The sequence below is a fragment of the Microtus pennsylvanicus genome, chromosome 1, assembly GCF_037038515.1.
Source record: "Microtus pennsylvanicus isolate mMicPen1 chromosome 1, mMicPen1.hap1, whole genome shotgun sequence".
In the NCBI taxonomy this organism is placed as follows: Eukaryota; Metazoa; Chordata; class Mammalia; order Rodentia; family Cricetidae; genus Microtus; species Microtus pennsylvanicus.
Window position 1 is genome coordinate 180054061 of NC_134579.1, and position 20256 is coordinate 180074316.

Sequence of the window (20256 nt, forward strand, 5' to 3'; positions counted from 1 at the left end):
AATGCAAGCTTAGATAAAAATTTTACCTTGTATTTAGCCGATTCTCTGTTCCAAAACAATTTATTTCAATCCCACAGTGACATACGTCTTCCAACAATGCCATACCTGCTAATCCTTCCAAAAACCACTTTTGCCAACTAGATACCAATCATTTAGATATATGAGCCTATGGGATCATTCTTGTTCAAACACCACAAACACATTCTCATTTCATTTTACATTTATCTTTAAATGTATAACATATATGCAGGTATAATTTAGCACTTATTAGTCTAATAATTTTTATAACTTAAAAATAAAATTATGTAAGATATTGTTTTAGTTTTCTCACTGTGGCTATTACAAATGCCACGACCTGTGTCAACTTATGGGAAAATGGTTTATTTAGCTTATATGTTACACTTCATTATGAAGGAAGATGGCACAGGAATTCTAATAGGAATTTGAAGAAGAAATCATAGATGAACACTGTTTGTTGGCTTTTTTTTCAAGTTTGTTTAGATAGCTTTCTTATACAGTCTATGACCATCTGCCCTAGGGATAGTGCTGCCCACAGTGAGATGGGTCCTTCCACATTAATTAGCAATCATAGCAATCCCTCATAAACAAATACAGGCCAATTGGATCTGGACAATCCCTCAATTGAGAGTCTCCTCTTAGACGACTCTGGGTCATGTCAATACATATTTTGTAGTATGTCAATACTACAGACATAGTAGGTATATCACACTTTTCTTGAAACTTTTTCAGGAATTTTTATAGTTTTTGTATAAAATGTTTAATTGAAAAGGATGAGTAGAGATTTGTTGGCAGAGGTTGCTTGTTTGTCTTGGCTGTCCAGACCCAAAATAAGCACATGGAAACTGTATTAATTAAAACACTGCTTGGCCTTTTAGCATATTTCTGGCTAGCTCTTATATCATATATTAACCCATTTCTATTAATCTGTGTGTCGCCACTTGGTTGTGCCTACCAGTAAGGTTCTGTCTGGTGTCGGGCGTCTATCTCCTGTGGCAAATACATGGCTTCTCCCTGACTCTGCCTACTTTCTCACTCTATCTCTTCAAGCCTGACTGTATTCAGCCCTAACATAGGCCCAAGCAGCTTCTTTTTTCATCAATGGTAATAAAACATATTCACTGTGTAGAGAAGGGGAATCCCACATCAGAGATTCATTCAGTTTCAACTTTCACTATATTTATGTTTATCATACCATCTGTAAATCTGAATTTTAATATAGGAATAGTCAAAATAATGAACTTAAAACCATTTTCAAAGTCCATTGGAGAGATATTTTGTGTGTGACATTAGTCAAAAAGAAGTTAGCGAGGAAAATGATTGTTCTATTCTATTCTTATTTCATGTGTTTGTCTTATGGACAGAAGCAGGAAAAAATTATAACATTAAAACTAAATTTAATTTTAGCCAAATAATGGTTGGTCACACCTTTAATTCCAGTATCTGGGAGTCAAAGACAAATGGATTTCTGAGTTCTAGGCCAGCTTGATCTATAGAGCAAGTTTCAGGACAGCCAGGGCTACACAGAGAAAAAAAAAACAAAATAAGTGAAACAAACAAGCAAAAAAGCAACCCTAAATTTAATTCTAGAAAGGACATAAAATTATAGAGAATTAAACCAGGATTTAAAAAATGCAAACAGTGGGCCAAGTGGTGGTGGTGCACACCTTTAATCCCAGCACTCAGGAGTCAAAGGCAGGCAGATCTCTGAGTTCAAGGCCAAGTGGTGGTGGTGCACACCTTTAATCCCAGCACTCAGGAGTAAACAAAGGCAGGCAGATCTCTGAGTTCAAGGCCAGGATGGTTTACAGAGAGAGTTCTAGGACAGTCTCCAAAGCTACACAGTGAAACTCTGTCTGTTTCAACTGCAAGCAGCAATGCATGGTTTTATCATGTGACTTCATAACGAATTCCCATTTGCCTCTTCTGCTAGATCTTTGTCAGGGAGCGTATGCAAATGGTTAGAAAAGGATAGTGGGGTTATGAAATTTTTTATTTTGGATTTTTAGTGATGTATATAGGAATTATAGTCTATAAATATTTAAGTTTGCAAATTGTTGTCTTCTTGTTACTTCCCATATGACTGTTTTGTCATTTATTTTTCTCTTCCTCTTCTCACTTCCTCTTATTTGGCCTACAAATGTAAAACTACTAAAGGGAAGCCATCCCTAAGTGAGTGGAACAGTAAGAAACCATTTGAGAAGTGGGGTAGAGGAACGAAACTAAAAATGTCCTCTTTCTACTTTTAAAATTCTCACAAGGTAATAAAATACGCAGTCAGGCAGCTGTAAGTCTCAAAGAACCTCACACACCTTGGCGTTCAACAAATTATTTATTGCATTCCTTCCACAATCTGCAAAATATTGTGCTAGAGATAAGACAAATGAGTCACTGTTCACGCCCTCGAAAGGTTTTTTAAAAAGAAAAAATAAAAAACAAAACAAAAGCTAGCATGAGAATAAAGGCGGTCACTGAGAACAATTTATAATTTATAATGCATGGGATAATTCGTGTTCTACCTAGTCTGAAAGAGATGTGAAAGGATTCTGGGAAGGGCTGCCCAAGTTGACCTAGAACAGATGAATAGATGCTAACAAGGGGTGAGAGAAAATTGAGGGTAAAGAGCCTCAGCCACAAAGGCAAAAATATACACCCACTGCCTTGGAATAACATTAGAGTTTTAGTTTTGGGGCATATTTGACTGGAGTAAAAACCAAGGAAAAAAAGTAGAGTGAAGGTAAGTCCTGCAGGATGGCTTATACCAAGTGAAGATTCTTGAGCTTGATTACATAGTGATAGTAAGCCTGGAAAGGAATGAACAGATTTACTGTGAAATGACTTCACCCAAAATGTAGGTAAAGATTGAACCTCCAGGAAGCAAGCATGCAGATTGCTGAAACAGTATAGAAAGGGTGAATTTCACACTGCCCTGTGACAAAAGGAACGTGCAAAACACCCCATTTCTATGAGTGGCTAATGTGAACCGGTACTGGAGAGTCATATCCCTACAACTTTTCATCCTATTGGTATAGCACGCTTAAGCCAAGAGCCAGGGGCCATTCTGTGAAGAGGAACTGAGTGTATGCAATCTGTTTTTATAGCTGGAATGAAGATGGCTCCTTCTCTGTGGTACTCATATCTGTGCTGGGCACTTGGATACAATGTGTCAGTCTCTCTTACATTTCTGGCTCCTGTGGAAGAATACCTGAGAGAAACAACAATCTGAGAGAAGCAAGATTTCTTTGGGGCACCAGCTAGAGGGATACAGTTTATCAGGGCAAGAAACACAGGGGTAGTTGGAGTCATCATAGGAAGTGAGAGCTGAAGGCACAGATAGTTAACACATTGTTGAAAAAGAAGAGTTGACTAGGTGGACCCAGATCAGACTATAACCCTAAAGTCCACTCCTAGTAACCTCCTCTCTCCAGCTGGGTCTCACTTCCTACAGTTTCAATAGCGAGCACCACCACCATCCAGGGACCAAAGTTCAGAGGCGCGAGCCTGTGGGAGACATTTCACATCCGCTCCAAATGCACTACACGAGGGCATGTTCTAAATGTGTGATGGATATCCACAACTTCTCAAAAATATAGCAATGTCACGTGTTTTCTTACATGATCTTTCTGTGGGTGAGTGCAAAACTGTTTACTGTCGTGTGTTGTGTCTGTGAGATGAATTTTTTTCTCAACTTGCCTTTGATCAGAGCTGATGCCACTAATTACTCCATAGATGTTATAACTAATAATCTTAGGTACATCTGGTGTTGGGAGTGAAAGCCCTTTGAAGTTTCAGCACACAGTGTCATTGACTCAGAGGTTCTACTTTTCCTAAGGAAGCCGGGAAAATCATAGTGTTTATTAGTATAAACCTGTTTCAAAAACACAGTCAAAATATTCAAATTTCATTATTAACTTAATTATTCTCCTTTTCGTTCTCCAATGAGTATTTCTTCTCTCCCTTTTTGTTTTCCATTTTCAGGAAAGAAAGAATTTTGTCATCGCCCTTCACCTCTCTTAGAAATAACAGCACATTTTAATCAGAGATTTGTAAGTATCCTTTCATGTTTCTCTACTAAAAAAATTAGATATTGACTCTGGGAAAGAAATAGCTCCTTTGTTTGATCAAATATAACCACACAATATGAACAGGCATGAAAATTTGAAAAATCGACCTCTCTTCAAAGACAGCAACAAAATATTATAAATGAAACCAAACACGATCAGAAATCATTTACCACATGTATGTACAGCTAGTGAATATTACATTTATTCTTTGGCCAATTCTTCTTTTTTGATGACATTTTCATTGAGTTTTTCTCTTATGTGTATATGTTTCCACATATGGATGAGGCTGGCATGTTACATATTGATCTAATGAGGTACCTTATGTAAACATATTTTAGAAAGTGTATATCACAGGTAAGAAGGAAGAGAAAAAAGAAAGGGCTTGAATACAGGAAAGAGAAGAATGTTTATTCATTTAAAAGTCATATGACTCATATTGTCCATGCTTAACAGTTTTAGTAGGTTTTTTAAAAGCTCATGGCTCATGATGCATCTCACATACTAAGGTTTGTTCAGTTTCAACACATTTTTAAAAGCCTACTACTCTGTCATAACAATTGTGTTTGATGGGTCAGTTCTGGATCTGACAATCTGACAGACCCATCCTGTTCTACTTAGTGAAGAGTTGAAGATAAGCAAACATATTTACAGATATGTTTTTAGGTAAATTTAGAGGAACCAGTAAGAGAAAAACAAATAGAAATCTTTCCTCTAAATGTTATCTGCAATGATAGTATTTTCACTCTTTATTTTTTTTTAAAAAAACTATGGGTTTAATAAGGCTATTTTTATTTATCACTAAAGCCAAAGATGAGTGGATATACATTAAGTTAGAGAGTGCAGTTCCAGGGACCATAGTGTAAACAGACATCAAGAGAGCAAGGCCACTCACCAGCATCCTTACTAGCTGGGAAACCTAGACAGCATATGCCTGGGTTTCAGAGCGGTAAATATCTGTATGTGAGGGTTGTTATAGCTGAAATGATCACTGCTTAAGATCTTTCTATGATCCAGCGAAATCCTCGAATCACTATTACTTACTAGTTAATATTGATTTTATCTTGGCTAATCTATAGTTGCTATAATAACCTTACCATTTGCAGGGTAGCCAATACAACCAGTCAATAGGCATTTGACATATTTCTAGCTGCCTCATCAGATGAGTTTTAGCAAATCATTTATTTCAAAGGGCGTGTTCAGCTCTTAAACATTCTATACTGGTGTGATCTGTTTCTTCGTTATGTGAGATGATTTTGGGGTTCTAATCCATCTATTTATTAATTTTCTAATCTTCGGGAAATTACCTGAACTTTCTGATGATGGTTCATTTTGACAGTACAAGGCACGCTATGGAACTGATTCGATAGGTTGTGATAGGAACCAAGTGAAATAACGAAGCAGTGCTACATAGAAATGAAATATGTCGACAATACTATCTTATTTCCCCATCTTTCCTATGCCATTTTCATAAATTTTGAGCTTTTATCCGGTGATGATGTTCCTTAGTAAACATCTACGAACTGTTTTATGTGTTAAGTTGGTCTCTGTAAAGTCTTCGAGAAAACTGTTTCAGGACAGGTGCTTGGCCACACTTCCCAGTGCTTTCAGCAAACATCTAAGACACTGGAAATGCAAATTGATCTGTGTGCCAGACTTTGAGAAAGATGCCTTTCCTTTCATGGTGATTCTCGAACTACTTGGTCATTAATATTAAAGAAAATGTTTTTGTTTGGGTTTTAAGGAATCAGTGTCCCTAGATATTGTCCTCCTGAAATGTCCTGATTTAGCAGATTGAGTAGCAGTTTAAATTAAAAAAAAAAAGAAACCTGTCTGATTTCTATATTTTGAATCACATCCTCACTTCGTCCCTAGGTCTTGGGACAGAAAGCTATGCACATGTCTGGCCTGTGTGAGTAAGGGGATATATTTATGTTTGCCAGGTCCAGATTACGTGGAAGGAGTGAAAGACTTGTGTTGCGGATGTCTAATAAAAGCCAGGAGTGAAACACACTAGATGGCAGAGTTTCTCAGCTATAAAGGACTGTGAATACTGTCTAGTTTAAGTCTCTTACTCAAGGAGGAGGGAAGTACCTTAACCTTTTGCCCAAGGTCACAGCAGAAGAGAGGGATTAGAATTTCTGCCCCCAACTCCACTCTATTCCTGTTGTACTATTAATACTAGGCTGGCTCTGCCTCTACCATTTCGGGAGCAGCTAACACAGGTGAAACCAGTTTCTCGATTGCTGAACTGGATTTCTGATCAGTCTTGCAGTGAAAAAGTAGAAAGTGCTCTTTGAGACAACTTTTCTGTTCAAGTATCCACCTTCAAGAGTGTCTTCCATAGGAACATCACTTAGCAAGGACGCCTCTGAGACCCAAGAGAGGCAGGCTGTGTCTCTCATGTCCACCTCTACTGTTGCTGTCCTGCCTGTTATGCTGTGCTTTTTCTCAAGGTCCCTGGCTGTGCTTTTTTCTAAGAAAAAAAAATCCAGGAGGAAGACCATGTTTCTAAAGAGAGATGAACACCTCTCAAGATGAGCAGAAGTGGCCAGCTAACCCTTCCTGGGTTGTCTCAACATTAATGGGTCGTCTACACTGACTCCGTTGTCACACTTAGTCTCCTCAACTTTGGGAGGTTTGGTTTTGTGTCTAAGCAGAGGTTTAGACAGCTTATGTGCTCACCTAAGGTTTTATTTAAGAAACAGAAGCACCAAGATCAGGTGACAAACCATTGCAAAGCCTGTGGATCTCATGTTTTGTCACTGATTGTTTTTAGCTCTGCCACATATAATTCTGTGAAAACAGGTCAATTTTAAATGCAAATCACTTGAGATTTTATGGATTGTTAAGTAGGAGACATGAGCTACATTGTTAATTATTCTCACCTCACCTTTAGACTACTGCAGTGTTTTTAAGAACACACCAACAAGCCTTAGGGATCATCTGTCTCTAATTCACTAACTCTGGAATTACAAATGAATACCACCATGCCTGGCATTTATTTAAACATGGGTTTTTGATATTCAGCTCAGATTCTGGTGCTGAGAGAGAGGGCTGAGTTATCTCTTCAGATCCTGTAAACTCATTTCTTTATTTGCATGTGTGTATATGTGTGTATGCCATATATGTGTGTTCATGTGAGTGTGTTTATGTGACAAATTACTCATGGATTATCTCATTTTGTTCTGATTGGCTGCCTTTAACCACATCCATTAGTTCATATCAATTCCAGTAAATCGTAGAAAAGAAAGTGGACTATGTATGTGATCATCTAGAGCAGAGGGACATGCAAATTTCTTATGTAAAATATAGATCACCATCTTAAAACAAATCTACTAAAATATTTCTAAACATTTAAAAAATCTGTAGCACACTTTTTAATTTTAATATCAGAAGGTCATCACTAATATGTATTATGAAAAAGTTGTTATTTTTTCTCCATCACAGGATCATTGTAGTCAGTACAATCCAGTGTACTAAGGAGGAGATTATGCAAAAATGTGGGCAATAAAAAGGAGTTATAGTTTTTAAAAGACTACAAATTTCATGTATAGTGCTAATTATTAAGTGTATATTAAAATAGAGAGATGAATAACCTATGTTTTGTAAATAAATCTGAAGGTAAGTTTAAAAATGATTAAATGAAAGAGAAGAATTTTAGATTCTAAAGCAAAATGTCCATCTTATTTGGCCTCAGCTGAAAAATACTGTGAATACAAAGAAATACTTATTTCCTGCTATAACTAGTTTACTTTAATATTGAAAGACACCTTCGAAACATGTTTCAAGTTATATAAAGCCTTCTAGAATTTACTGTGGAACTGGCTTAGAATTTTAGTCATGGCAATCAACAGTACTTTAGAGTTTAGAGGCTTTCTGAGGAGATGGAAGGAGCATCAGCTTTCTCTCTGTGACCCATAAACATTTGCTGAAGAATGCTATGCATGATTGCATTTAAAAAAGAAAAATTCGAGCTCTTATGCTGTTTTGCATTCTTCCATATGCTGGACTAGGGGCTACTGAAAATGCCGGAAATGTTCCTCTTTGCATATTTGCATATAGTCAGAGTCTCACAGACCCCAGCATTTGAGGATTCCAGGCTTTCTGAAATCCCTGTTTTCTAGGGCACAGTGTGTATCTGGGAATTTAAAACTGAACTGCTCTTGGACTAAAAGCCTCAGGGACAATGGACTGATGACAAGGGAATTTGTACCACAACATTTTTATTCAACACAAATAAGAGCCATCGTGCACATGATAATTATATGAAGCTTATGCTTTTGATGCAAATAAGATATAATTTTAGTAAATTTTAGTAAAAAGACTTCCAAATTCTAAACTGTTAAGGTTATTACAGTTAGTATATTTAGTCCATAGGTCTTAAAGTGAAAGCAAATTGATTTTCAAATGCTGGGAACTTAATTAGACTGTGGTTTAGCCATTTTGTTCTTTCTTAGCAATCCGCTATTTCCAATGAGTGGCTAGAAAGTCTAGGTTTGATTCAAGTAGGTGTGTGTAACACAAGTGTCTTAGGGTTTCTATTGCTAAAATGAGACACCATGACCAAAAAGCAAGCTGGGGAAGAAAGGCTTTCTTTGGCTTACACTTCAGCATTGCTGTTCGTCATGGAAGGAAGTCAGGACAGGAACTCAAGGAGGGAAGGAACCAGGAGGCAGGAGCTGATGCAAAAGTCATGGAGGAGTGTTGTTACTGCCTTGCTCCCCATTGATGGAGGAAAGTCATCTGTCTGTTTGTTATTTTCATTGGTTAATAAAGAAACTGCCTTGGCCTTTGATAGGACAGGAAATTAGATAGGCAGAGTAGACAGAACAGAATTCTGGGAGAATAAAAGCTGAGTGAAGCAGTCGCCATAGCTCTCCTCTCCAAGATGGACGCAGGTTAAGATCCTCCCTGGTAAGCCACCTCGTGGTGCTACGCACATTATTAGAAATGGGTTAAAGCAAGATGTGAGAGTTAACCAGTAAGAGGCTGAAACTAATGGGCCAAGCAGTGTTTAAAAGAATACAGGAACACAGGCTGCCGCTTCATGCTACACCCCATGACTTGCTCAGCCCATTTTCTTATAGAACTCAGGATCACCAACTCAAGGATTGCATCACCCACAAGCACTAATTCAGAAAATTAAGGTTGTATTTTATGGAAGTATTTTCTCAAGGTTCCCTCTAATCAGATAGCTCTAATTTTTGTGTTAAATTGACATAAAACCAGCCAGTACAAGGAATCAATGAGATCACAGGTAGTAGCTACTTATTTACTAGAAAGAAAACTAAAGACACATAGGTATTCCTGCCTACAATGCAAACATCGAGGGAGCATTACACAAAAGGACCAAGGAAACTGATGCTTAAAGTGGTTAAGAAATTCCCTCATGTTGTGGATCTGGTTGTACTAGAAACACAAGCCTAATATCCTTTCTGGACTTGAAAATAGGTAGAAGACAAAATTTTGTTGATTCATGGAACATGTATCCCACCTTTAAAAAAAAGATACTTCTTTTCCATTAGTTAATTGGTGGAAATGCTACCATTAATGTGTTGGGTCATTTAGTTTAGAGCATAAACCTGTACATGAATGAATGAGTGAATGAATGGTTTCCCAAGAGTTGGTTTGGATAGGATGAATTAAAAGGGGTTTTGGGGGATCTTTAAACTGCTAGAGCAGAAAGATGCATATCAATGAATGAAGTTAAGAAAGAGGGTAGGGTATACAGTTGATCTGGGAAAATCTGACCAAGAAAAACTCTTAAAAATTGTGATAAGGGTGGGGAAGGACTCAGTTATCTTTAAGGGGATAGCCATGGGGAATTTGACCATGCTCCAATGACCACATGTGCAACCTAAATTGGACTTGTTTTTGGTTGATGAGGGTCATAGGGTTAAGGGGGCAGACCTGAGAGGACTGGGGAATGAATGTGGCTGGGGTACATTATGTGTAATTCCAAAATAATAAATAAAAATATTATGTTGGGGAAAGAAAGGACAACGATCGCATTGATCAGATATTGAGCTTCATCTTTTAATTAAAGCATGCCTGAGGCAGTATAAAGCATTCACGGAGTGTCTTCTTCACTTCTTTCCCACATTCGTCCTCAGACTCTCTCTCTTATGAAGCTGGTAAATATCGACCTCATTTCCAAATGTTTCTTCTGATTTGTTTGATTCGGGTAAGCAAACGTGTAGAGTAATACTTGTGAAACTCTAGTTAAATGCATGAGATCTTTTCCGTATTGCCTTTTGCTTTCTCCGTCTTTTATATCTCTGAGAGAGCCAAAGAGATCTCAGTCAATAGATTCAAGATGGCAAGGCTCCCTTCCAGCCAAATGAGCGTCTCTGAGCAACGTTTTCTGTGAGCAACTCTTTCTCGTCTCTTACTGAAGACCCTTGTAGGGTCAGGTGGTTATTTTCTAGTTTGTTTGCTTGGTTTTGTTGTTGTCATTGTTGTTGATGGTATTTTCTTCACTTATTATAATTCAAATAGGTTTGGGAGAATTTTCCTATTCCAAAGTTCTTCGTTATTCTTAAACAAATGTCATAGGATGTCAGTGAAGAATTTGAGTGTAAACAGAGTGGTAGGACAACTCAGAGTCTTTCTTCATTCATGCAGGTGGCCTAGAAAACCAATGTAGAATGCTTAAAATAGCAACAGATGTTGTATTCTTGTGTCAGATTCACTGAAAACTTCCTGTCTGTAAAGACAGGCTTTTCAAATGAGAGCAGCAGATCATCAGTGGATATGAAGTTCAGTTGGAGTGTGCCCCTCAATCCTTGATGTCCATGGCCGATGCTTAGAAAATATTTGCTCTTGCCTCCCAGGAAACTATGTCTCTCCAGAAGGAAAAAAGTATCCTACATAACACTTAGTGACAACGATATTAAGCTGTTTTATCAGTGAGCCTCATACTTGCTCATGAGAATGAAAGGCAGCAGAAACCAGAGGAAGACACCAACATATATCCTGATGTATGTAACAAGAGTAACAAAATTTTATTTTATAATTTAGTTCAATTTTTAATTTACTAAAAGGAAAATTTTACTTAGGTCTGAAACTGAGCTCGTAGGTCTCCAGGGCTGAGTATGCGCATAGCTTGTCATTGCGAATACCACCAATTATAACCTGCTAAGTGAGTGACATATCCTCTTAGATGTGAGAACCAATTAATCAATGCAGTCTAGAAAAGGTGGAGAAGAGATTACAAGATGCAGTGAGAAAGGTGTAATGACTTGAGCTGTATTCTAACTCAGTTCTCAAACCTGTTAGCCTCAATTACCTACAGAGTTAAGAATACAGATGATACTAGACTGTCTAAAGCCAAAGCTCCGTGGAATACAGGGAACTCTGCGTTGATAAGAACTGTCATCATTGACGGTTATACACAAACAAATTAGACAACCACATTCTTCATTCTTCTGGCATAAGATTAATCCTCAGCAAATAGGGTTTCTTTGGTTTTGGTTTTGTGGAGGTTTTTTTTTCTTTCCCTTCTCCTGTATGTCCCCTGTGGCTCTCACATTAAGATTTTAAAAAAGATCTCAGGAAGAGCTAATTTGCTGTAAATTCTGTTTGCCAGGCTCCAGGCAGGCAGAGGTGGGATGTAATTTTCAGAGACCTCATTTTATTTTTCTTCTCCTTTCTACAATTTAATCAAGTGCAAAGGTGAGAATCCAGTTCCTGGCAGAACAGCACAGAAGAAAGAAGAGGCATTGATTTACACTGCCTGGCATCAGGAGGGAAATGATTCTGTTAGCAAAGCTATAAAAGATAGTATCTAAAGGCTGCGAAATTCGACGAGGTCAATGTTAGGGCAGATGGATGGAGAAAAGTGGCTCTTCATTCAACAGCTAAGGTTAAAGGATATTTAGGCTGAGGCATATGTAGCTGGGAGAAGGCCACAAATTCTTCGTTATATGTTTCACAGGGAAATTGCAGGACTTTGCACAGCATTTCAGGTGGATTTGCCTTACTATGTAGAAATGACTCAAAGGACAGGCTAGTAGCATGCGGCCCCCAACTGTCTGCTATTGTGAGTGCATCAAACAGTGGTTTCCTCTATTGCATTATTTGTGTCTTTTCTCCTTTTCAAGAGAAAATGTCTTTTATAAGACGTAAATCATTTTAATATTCTAATAAAAAGCCATAAGGATAAAGTACACCAAGAAAACTCTAAAATAACATTTGAAAGACTCTTAAGTTCATTAAAAATAAAAGTTCACATTGGCCTCATACTGTTTTTAATGAGTAATTTCTGTTACCTATTTTGAAAAGAAAATAAGGCTGAAGGTAATATTAACTCACCCAGTCATAGCATAGTGATTAAATTATATAGAAGTTTATACCATAAATTACAAGAGTTTTCTATTTATTCTATGAAAGAATTTTAATGAATATGGAAGTATGTTATTCCCATATATAAACTGTATAATAGTTAATGAGGAGCATAAAGAACACACATTATTTTCAAAATTATATTTTTTAGTTCTATGACCTATATTTTTAAGAGTAAAAAAATTCAGAGTAAATTCAAATCAAAGTTTTTGAATCAGATGAGTTGCTTAAACAGTATTTTGAGTATAAAACACTACGGCAATGGGGCTGCAGAGATGCCTCAGTGGTTCTCGCAATGGGCCTGAATTCAGTTAGCAGCAACTACCTACAAGTCTAGCTCCAGGGTTATAATACTCTTTTGGCTTCCATGACCACTGGCATGCAAACAAACACACACACATACACTACAGTTAAACAGACACACACACACACACACACACTCTAATACAATATAATATAATAAAGTAGAAATACTGTAGAGAGTATTGGGATCACAGAAGGACAATACTTTGTTTGAGGAGATTCATGCGTGTGACAAATGGATGTACTAAGTAGGTTTTAGGAGGCTTATTTCTAAATTAAGCTATTTCTATTTCATATTAATATCATCCAATTTTATAAAGGTCAATGGAAACTGGATAGAACATAATGAAATCACTAAAAACCCATGTTCTGGAATTACATATAAGAAATTTAAATCCTAACACAGGGCAAGATTCTTAACGTCTAGAAAATTCAGTTTTACTCATCTCACATTTATAAGCTTTCTCTTTCGCCCATGTGCGCGCGCACGCACGCGCACACACACTCATATTTGCAACAATAATCAAATGAAATAATGCAATAAAGCAATATACAGCCTATAGACAAATAGAAAGCAGCTGCCTAACTAAAGGCCCATTGAAGAAAAGCTGCTAAATTTGTATGCCTGATAACAATTTAATTATTAACTGAGATTTCTTTACTGGTTAAACCTCCTTTAGTGTCTTGCGTGAATACTGTTAGCTGGAAATAATAGACACAATCTAGCACAAGAGATCACCCAAGTAACTGACATTTGTTAAGTGAAAACAAAGAGCCACAGTCATGAGCACCAGAATGGCTTCTGACAATAACCTGACTTCAGCCTTCTGAGATGAGACTGGAGAACTGAGAACAAACCTTAGAGGAGGAAAAAGCAAACAATTACATAAGAGTAAGGTTTTATGTTTCTGGGAAGGGAAATGAATCATTTACTAGCCAGTGGGAGAATTCATAATCTGAGGAGAACTTGGCTATGGAGTATTTGCTGAGGTCCCCAGGTCTCCAGCCCTTTTAATTGAGCAGCAAAGACATATCAATAGAAGTTTTAGTGGGGTTAATAAATCCAAGAGAGAGAATAACATCCTAATTTCCAGGGAAAATTCTAGTAAGGTAGAGAAGTTCCATAAGTACTAGGGCCTTAGAAAGGTAGAGAAGTCATAAGAAACAGAGACTCCTAGGTTGATGAGCTTAAAGACCACCTCAGAGTTTCCAGGCTCTTAGAGGAGTGTGGTAGAAACAACGAAATGATTCAATAGGTTTCAAACACTAATACAAGTGGTTTAAACAAACATTAAACTTCGTATATCCTAGACTGGACCACATGCAGTTTTGTATACTTCAACTCAATGTTGGGGTTACATTTGAAACAACTGTAGATTGCAGTGTACAGAATAGGGTAAATTGCACCCCACTGAGGGTTGGTGTGGACACATGATGTATGTAAAACCAACACCTTTCCCCTTTCTATCCTGCAGGCTTTTTTTCAAGGGAGAAGGAAAAGTGGTATGGGTACTGTGCGATGTTTTCATCTATTCACCCCTATTGAAAGGAAATGCTAAAAGCAACTTGACGCTTAAGTCATAAAGCTGAGGGCAGTTCATCAGTTACATATAGTGACAGCATGGGAATGGAAATGGGCATGGGGAGAACACTGTATATTTTCAGGGCCACAGACAGGCCGGTTTTTATGTATAATGATGTGCAGATGCCACTGGCTGCTGAGGAAAAGATGTAATTGGTTTGCTCGAACAGTTATACAGGGAGGCAGAGAGTAGAATCCTGCTAATGCAGGGTTTTTAGAAGCGGTGCTTGGTGCCTTTGATAAGAACGTGTGTCTGGCTCAGAAACCTTATCTACAGGAAGAGTGGTGAGGGGATGTATGGCTGGACCAGCTGCAGAGTATTGCATCAGATGCTCAGCCTTAAATTTTGGCTTTAAGCCATAATTCATGCCTGACATCAATTTAAGGTGGTTTGTTTTGCTTTTGATGGTTGCTTGATTGGTTAGTTTGGTTTTGTTTCATTTTGTATTGAGATGGGGTCTCACCATGTTACCCCGGATGGCCTGAAACATACTATGCAAGGCAGGCTTCAAATTTATGGCAATCCTCCTGAACCTGCCTCTTGAGTTGTGAGATTATAGATATGTGCTATTAAACCTAGTGAACAACAGTTTATAACCAGATGATAACAGAGACTCTTATGAATTGGCAAAAACATCTCTACTTGTATGCAAATCACCCACCTAACAAAAAGGATAACATATTTTGAGATGGCAATAAAAAATGTGAACTTTACTACACAGCCTCTTGTCCAGCCAACAATGGCAACTTAGGGACCTGTGTGACACTGACATAGAACTCATTATCTCCAGACACCAATCAATGCCTTTGGTGAGAGTGACACTTAGCAGGGTCAGGTGTATCATTTTCCAAGTTGTGTTTTAAATAAAAATTGTTTGGAAAGATCATTAGACTTCTTACCCTGGCTGTCTCCCAAGCCTAAGTATCACTACGTCTTTATGGGAGATTGAATTCCTACTACATGTCTTCCTCAGGCTCTCAGCCCGAGTATTCTAAATCACATGATTTCCCAGGTTGTTATTGTTGTCTAGGACTCCTAGTCAGATAACAAGTACGGTAAACAGAGACTTCACTTTCATTTCCTGGCTGCCCAGACCTGAATAATCATACAGAAACTCTATTAATTAGAACCCTGTTTGTCCAATAGCTCAGACATATTTCTATCTAGCTCTTACATCTTAAATGAACCCAGTTCTACTAATCTCTCTATTGCCACATGGCCATAGCATTACCTCATTTTCTACATGTCTTGTTTCCTTGGTGACGGGCTGACGTCTCCCTTACTTTAAGTTTTTTCTCCTCTATCTGTGCTTGGATTTCCCATCTTGCTATATTCTGCCCTGCCATAGGTCAAAGCAGTTTCTTTATTAACCAATGGTAATAAAAAACATTCACAGTATACAGAAAGAATCCTACATCAGAGTATGCTGTTGTGATTAAGTTGTAGTGTGAACCTACTAGGAGAATTGTGCTGACCCAGTTCATCCTTTTGAGTATCTGCAAAACAAGAAATTCCCAATGTTTATTACCTAAGGGAAAAACTCTTGGTAATGGTCTACAAGTTGGCAAAAACGTTCAAGTGGGGCCATTGGCCAGGGCATCCAGTGCTTATATGAATGCCTACAATGTTCCCAATAAACCACCCTTTGGCTTTTTCCTTTATTAGAAATGTTTTGACTAGAAGACAAAAATAAAAACTCTCCATAAAGATCCATTGTGTATAATAGAAATATTACTACTGTATTTATTCAGTTTACCACAAGAAATTTGTCATATTGCTAAGAACATTGAGAAATGGAGGAATTCATGAATGCCATGATGTCTGTCAAATAAGAAAGCAGAGAAGAGTTCACCCCTCCTGAGGAAGAATTTGTAAAAATGCCCAGATGTGACTTCATTCTGTATCCGAGTTCCTAGTAGACGTGCCAACCTAATAGGGCACTACTTCAAGAACCCAAGGTAAACAGGTGACTGGGTACTTCTGAGAACAGGTTCAAGTTCTATGAAGTTCTATTCCAAGACTCTCATATAATTTCATGGTTGGCCACTCTACTGGAATATAGTATGAGGCCAAAAAGAGGCATTTTTAAAATTAGATTCCGAAGGGCCATGTGTAGTTATCCTCGCAACCCAGAGGATAGAGGTACCCCGAGAGTGCTGCAAGTGTTTTGAGACTCCAGTGAAAAACCTCCTCCAACAAGGCCATTCCTCTTAATCCTTCCCAACCCCTTCTACCAGCTGGGGACCAAGTATCCAAACATAGGAACCTATGGGAGCCATTATCAGCCAAACTATCACAGATGTTGAACTTGTGTTCACTTTGTGGATGAAGAGAATGTCAGTGTCTATTCTTGACAGTGACAGGAATGAAGGGCACATGGGTTAACCAGTGACTTCAAAGTATTTAATAGAGGTGGAAGGGCCTTCTACTATGTCTGAGGTAGTGACCCATTTTCTTTTGTAAGCTCCTTTCTCACTCCTTTAAAAAAATCATTATGTGTAATTTTTTTCTTTTGCAAAGATTGTGTGCCCTAGCACTGCTGCTCCTGGACGCCATAAGGAGCTCAGCTAAGGTGCATCATGTCTCCTTGTATACAAAAGCAACTCTGATCAAGAGGCTGTTGAAATGAGGGGCAAACTCGTCATCTTAGTCAAATTAATCGTAGTAAAGTATTTGCAAATTATTGATTGGGTAAGTCATTACTTTCAATCAGGAGGTTGTTAGATACATGGGCCTTTATGGAATGGGGCCATAAATTAAGATTTTAGAAGCCACTGCAGAACATCATCCTTTGGCCCCCTCCCCACAATGCAAGAATGGGACAAATTAAGACCAATTGAACAAAAAATGGAGAATCAGTGAAGAATCAATCTTTCGCTCACCGGCTCTTATATAATAAATTTTAATCCCTGAAAACACTTTTTTAAATTAAATGAGGCATGTTAATTATTTTAACATGGAATAGAGGTGGTAGAATCAGGGATTTCTCATTTTGTCAAATAAATTTATGTCATGAATTTAATTTTCATTAGGTAAGAATGTCTATGCAGACTATGTGATACTTTAAGGCAGTGTGTTCTGATGACTAAGGCAATGATAAATTGTTCTGTTTTTGTGCTTAACATATTCCTCCAACACTATAGGAAACAATATGTTCAAATTTAGTAATTACTTCTGATTCCACAGCTAGTGGTCCTTTATTTTTGTTTTTTTGTTGTTTTTTTTTTCCTAGACAGAGTTTCTTTGTGTAGCTCTGGCTGTCCTAAAACTCACTATGTAGATCAGGCTGCCTCATATTCAGAAATACACCTACCTCTGCCTCCCAAGTACTGAGATTAAACGAAGGCACCGCCACCATACGCACAAAATGATTTTTTGTTTACCCATATATATGTCTGTCTGAGGGTATTGGAACTCCTGGAACTGGAGTTGGAGACAATTGTAAACTGCCTTGCAGGTGCTGGGAATTGAACTCGTGTCCTCTAGAAGAGCCGTCAGTGCTCTTAACCACTGAATTATCTTTGCATTCCTCCTTAGACTTATTTAAAGTCATGGTAAGTTACCAATTGGTGCATTTCAGGAGATATCATTGTAAATTGTGAACCTATATTCTGAAGACACAAAAAAAGATCAGAGCTCTTTTCCTTTTGATCTACAAATTTTTTCAGGTAAGTTTTAAAATTCCAGTCAGGTTAGCTTGTGTAGCTTTGATCAGAGTTCCTCCCCCCCCCCTCCCCGTTTTCCTTTTTCTGTATTTAGGTTTTTAACTTTTATCTTTTAATCATTTTTTTGTGGTGGTCATGCACTGAATATATTTGATAAAGGTGGTTGGGGAGGGTCCTCTTCACCTCTATCATATTTATAAGTTCTTCCTGAAATCAGTATCTTCATGTTCACAGGTCTGCCTCAAGATTATTGTTAATTTGTATGTTTAAAGTTTGGATTGAAACCCTGCACACGGTCTCACAAGGATGCCAAGCATTTGTCCTGCTGCATGCCATGGATGTTTCCTTTAACTCTAAGGATTAGGATCTTTGTTGTTAGAGAAACACTGTCATTGATATGGTGCTGGGAACAAATGCTAGATCATGACTCAAACTTGACTAAAACCACTTTCCACAATAGCCCCAAAATTCCTATCACATGGGCAAACCCTTCCTCTTTCTCTTTTTCATCACCATTTTTAAATAAAAAAAAATCTGCGATAATTTTTTCTTTCTAATCAGGCAGCATTTTATACTTTTGTCTCTACCTAACCATCTATTTCACAGACTTTTGGTGGTTATGGGGAAATATTCAGGACCTTATTGGCCTGTATTAAAAGTGGCTGTTTTTTCCTCAAAGGATTCCTAGCTCGTCTTCCTGGGTAGAGGTCCACATCCAGAAAAGTCCTAAGTCTATGGCTTGCATGGGGTCTTGGGCTTGTGATTGTGACTTAGCTTTTTGGTGTGCTTTTAGGCAACAGTATGGAGTTCAGGGAATATTGGCAATGGGTTTTGCATCCCAAGATTGGTTGAGTGCCAAATGCGCCTTCCTCTCCCTATCCCCTTTTTGTTTTCATCAGCACCTGGGCCACAGGCCACGGGCCACCATGGATGTGAACCTTGATGCCCTTGGGGGTCAAAAGGAAACAAGTGACAGCAGCAAGGGAAGCGACAGCCCAGGAGTCCAGCAAGGTCACTACCCCTGCATGAACAACAACTGGAATGCTATGCTTGATTCTCTGCAGGATGGTGGTCTTCTTCCTTTCCACAATCTTACAAAGGGTTGTCCTTTGGCTTGTCCCTGGTACTCACAATTACAAACATCTATATTGTAACCTCAAGTAACCCATGGCAGTCACCGGGATAGACACAGTGACCAGAGAACTCTAGAGTGAATCATAGAAAGTAAGGCTGAACTTCTACTTGGTCAGGGTGCTGCCCTTTTGTTGGAAAGAAGCTGCTTGTTGGTTCCCGGCTGCTCAGCTCTGAAATAATCACACAGAAGCTACATTATTTAAAACACTGCCTGGCCCATTAGCTCTAGCTTCTTATTGGCTAATTATTACATATTAATTTAACCCATCTCCATTAATCTGTGTATTGTCACATGACTGTGGCTTACCAGCTAAAGTTATGGCATCTGTCTCTGGCAGGGCTCCATGGCTTCTCTATGATTCTGCCTCCTTTCTCCCAGCATTCAGTTTAGTTTTTTCCCATACTGCCTAAGTTCTGCCCTATCAACAGGCCAAGGCAATTTCTTTATTCACCTATGGTATTCACAGCATACAGAGTCCCACATCACTGAGCAGAAGCCTCAGTAAAAGAAGTATTTAACCTGATACCATGTGACATCACCTTGAACACAAGAGAATTGTTGTATGGAAAGAGACAATAATGGTTGATAGAAACAACATGCTACCACATAGCCCACAGCTCAGAGTCTCCAGCAGTTAAAGGTCCTGTTTCAGCTCTTGGCTTATTTCAGAACCAGCTACCCAAGTGCAGTTACTTTATCATAACTAGATATTCTTTAGATATCAATGCTTTGAAGGCTATGTAATTCCTAACACCAGTAATTTGCATTTCTTCCTGTTCACCTCATTGGTAAGGCAGAGATGTCCTCTCTGAGAACCTGGCAGTGGTTGAACACATGGATCATTGAATAGACAATATCCACAAAAGTTTGGGATCACAAATGCTCATAGGACAAGGCCAAGAACACTGGAGGCCAAACAAAGACTTGAAGAGGTCGGAGTGAATAACCAGGCACTGTGAACAGTAAAGAGAGAATCCTGTCCATGATTTCCCAAAGAGGTTAGGATTTGCCGTGCACCTACTCGGAGCTAAAGTCTGCTACTAGGGATAAGCAGGAATTGTGCCTGCTCCCCACAATAAGGATGTTTTAACTAGGGTTCCACCATGGCAGCAGAGTGAAGAGAGAAACAGGCCATTAAGTAAAAC

At 38.3% G+C, this 20256-nt stretch overlaps 1 protein-coding gene across 1 annotated transcript in view; it reads left to right on the forward strand.

The window, feature by feature from the left end:
• Positions 1-20256, forward strand: part of LOC142831494 (uncharacterized) — a 125848-nt gene that overhangs the window by 79568 nt on the left and 26024 nt on the right. The window contains exon 5 of the mRNA XM_075941721.1: positions 3997-4064. Coding sequence (XP_075797836.1) covers positions 3997-4035 — 39 coding nt within the window. The 3' untranslated portion in view covers positions 4036-4064. The remainder of the gene's footprint in view (positions 1-3996; positions 4065-20256) is intronic.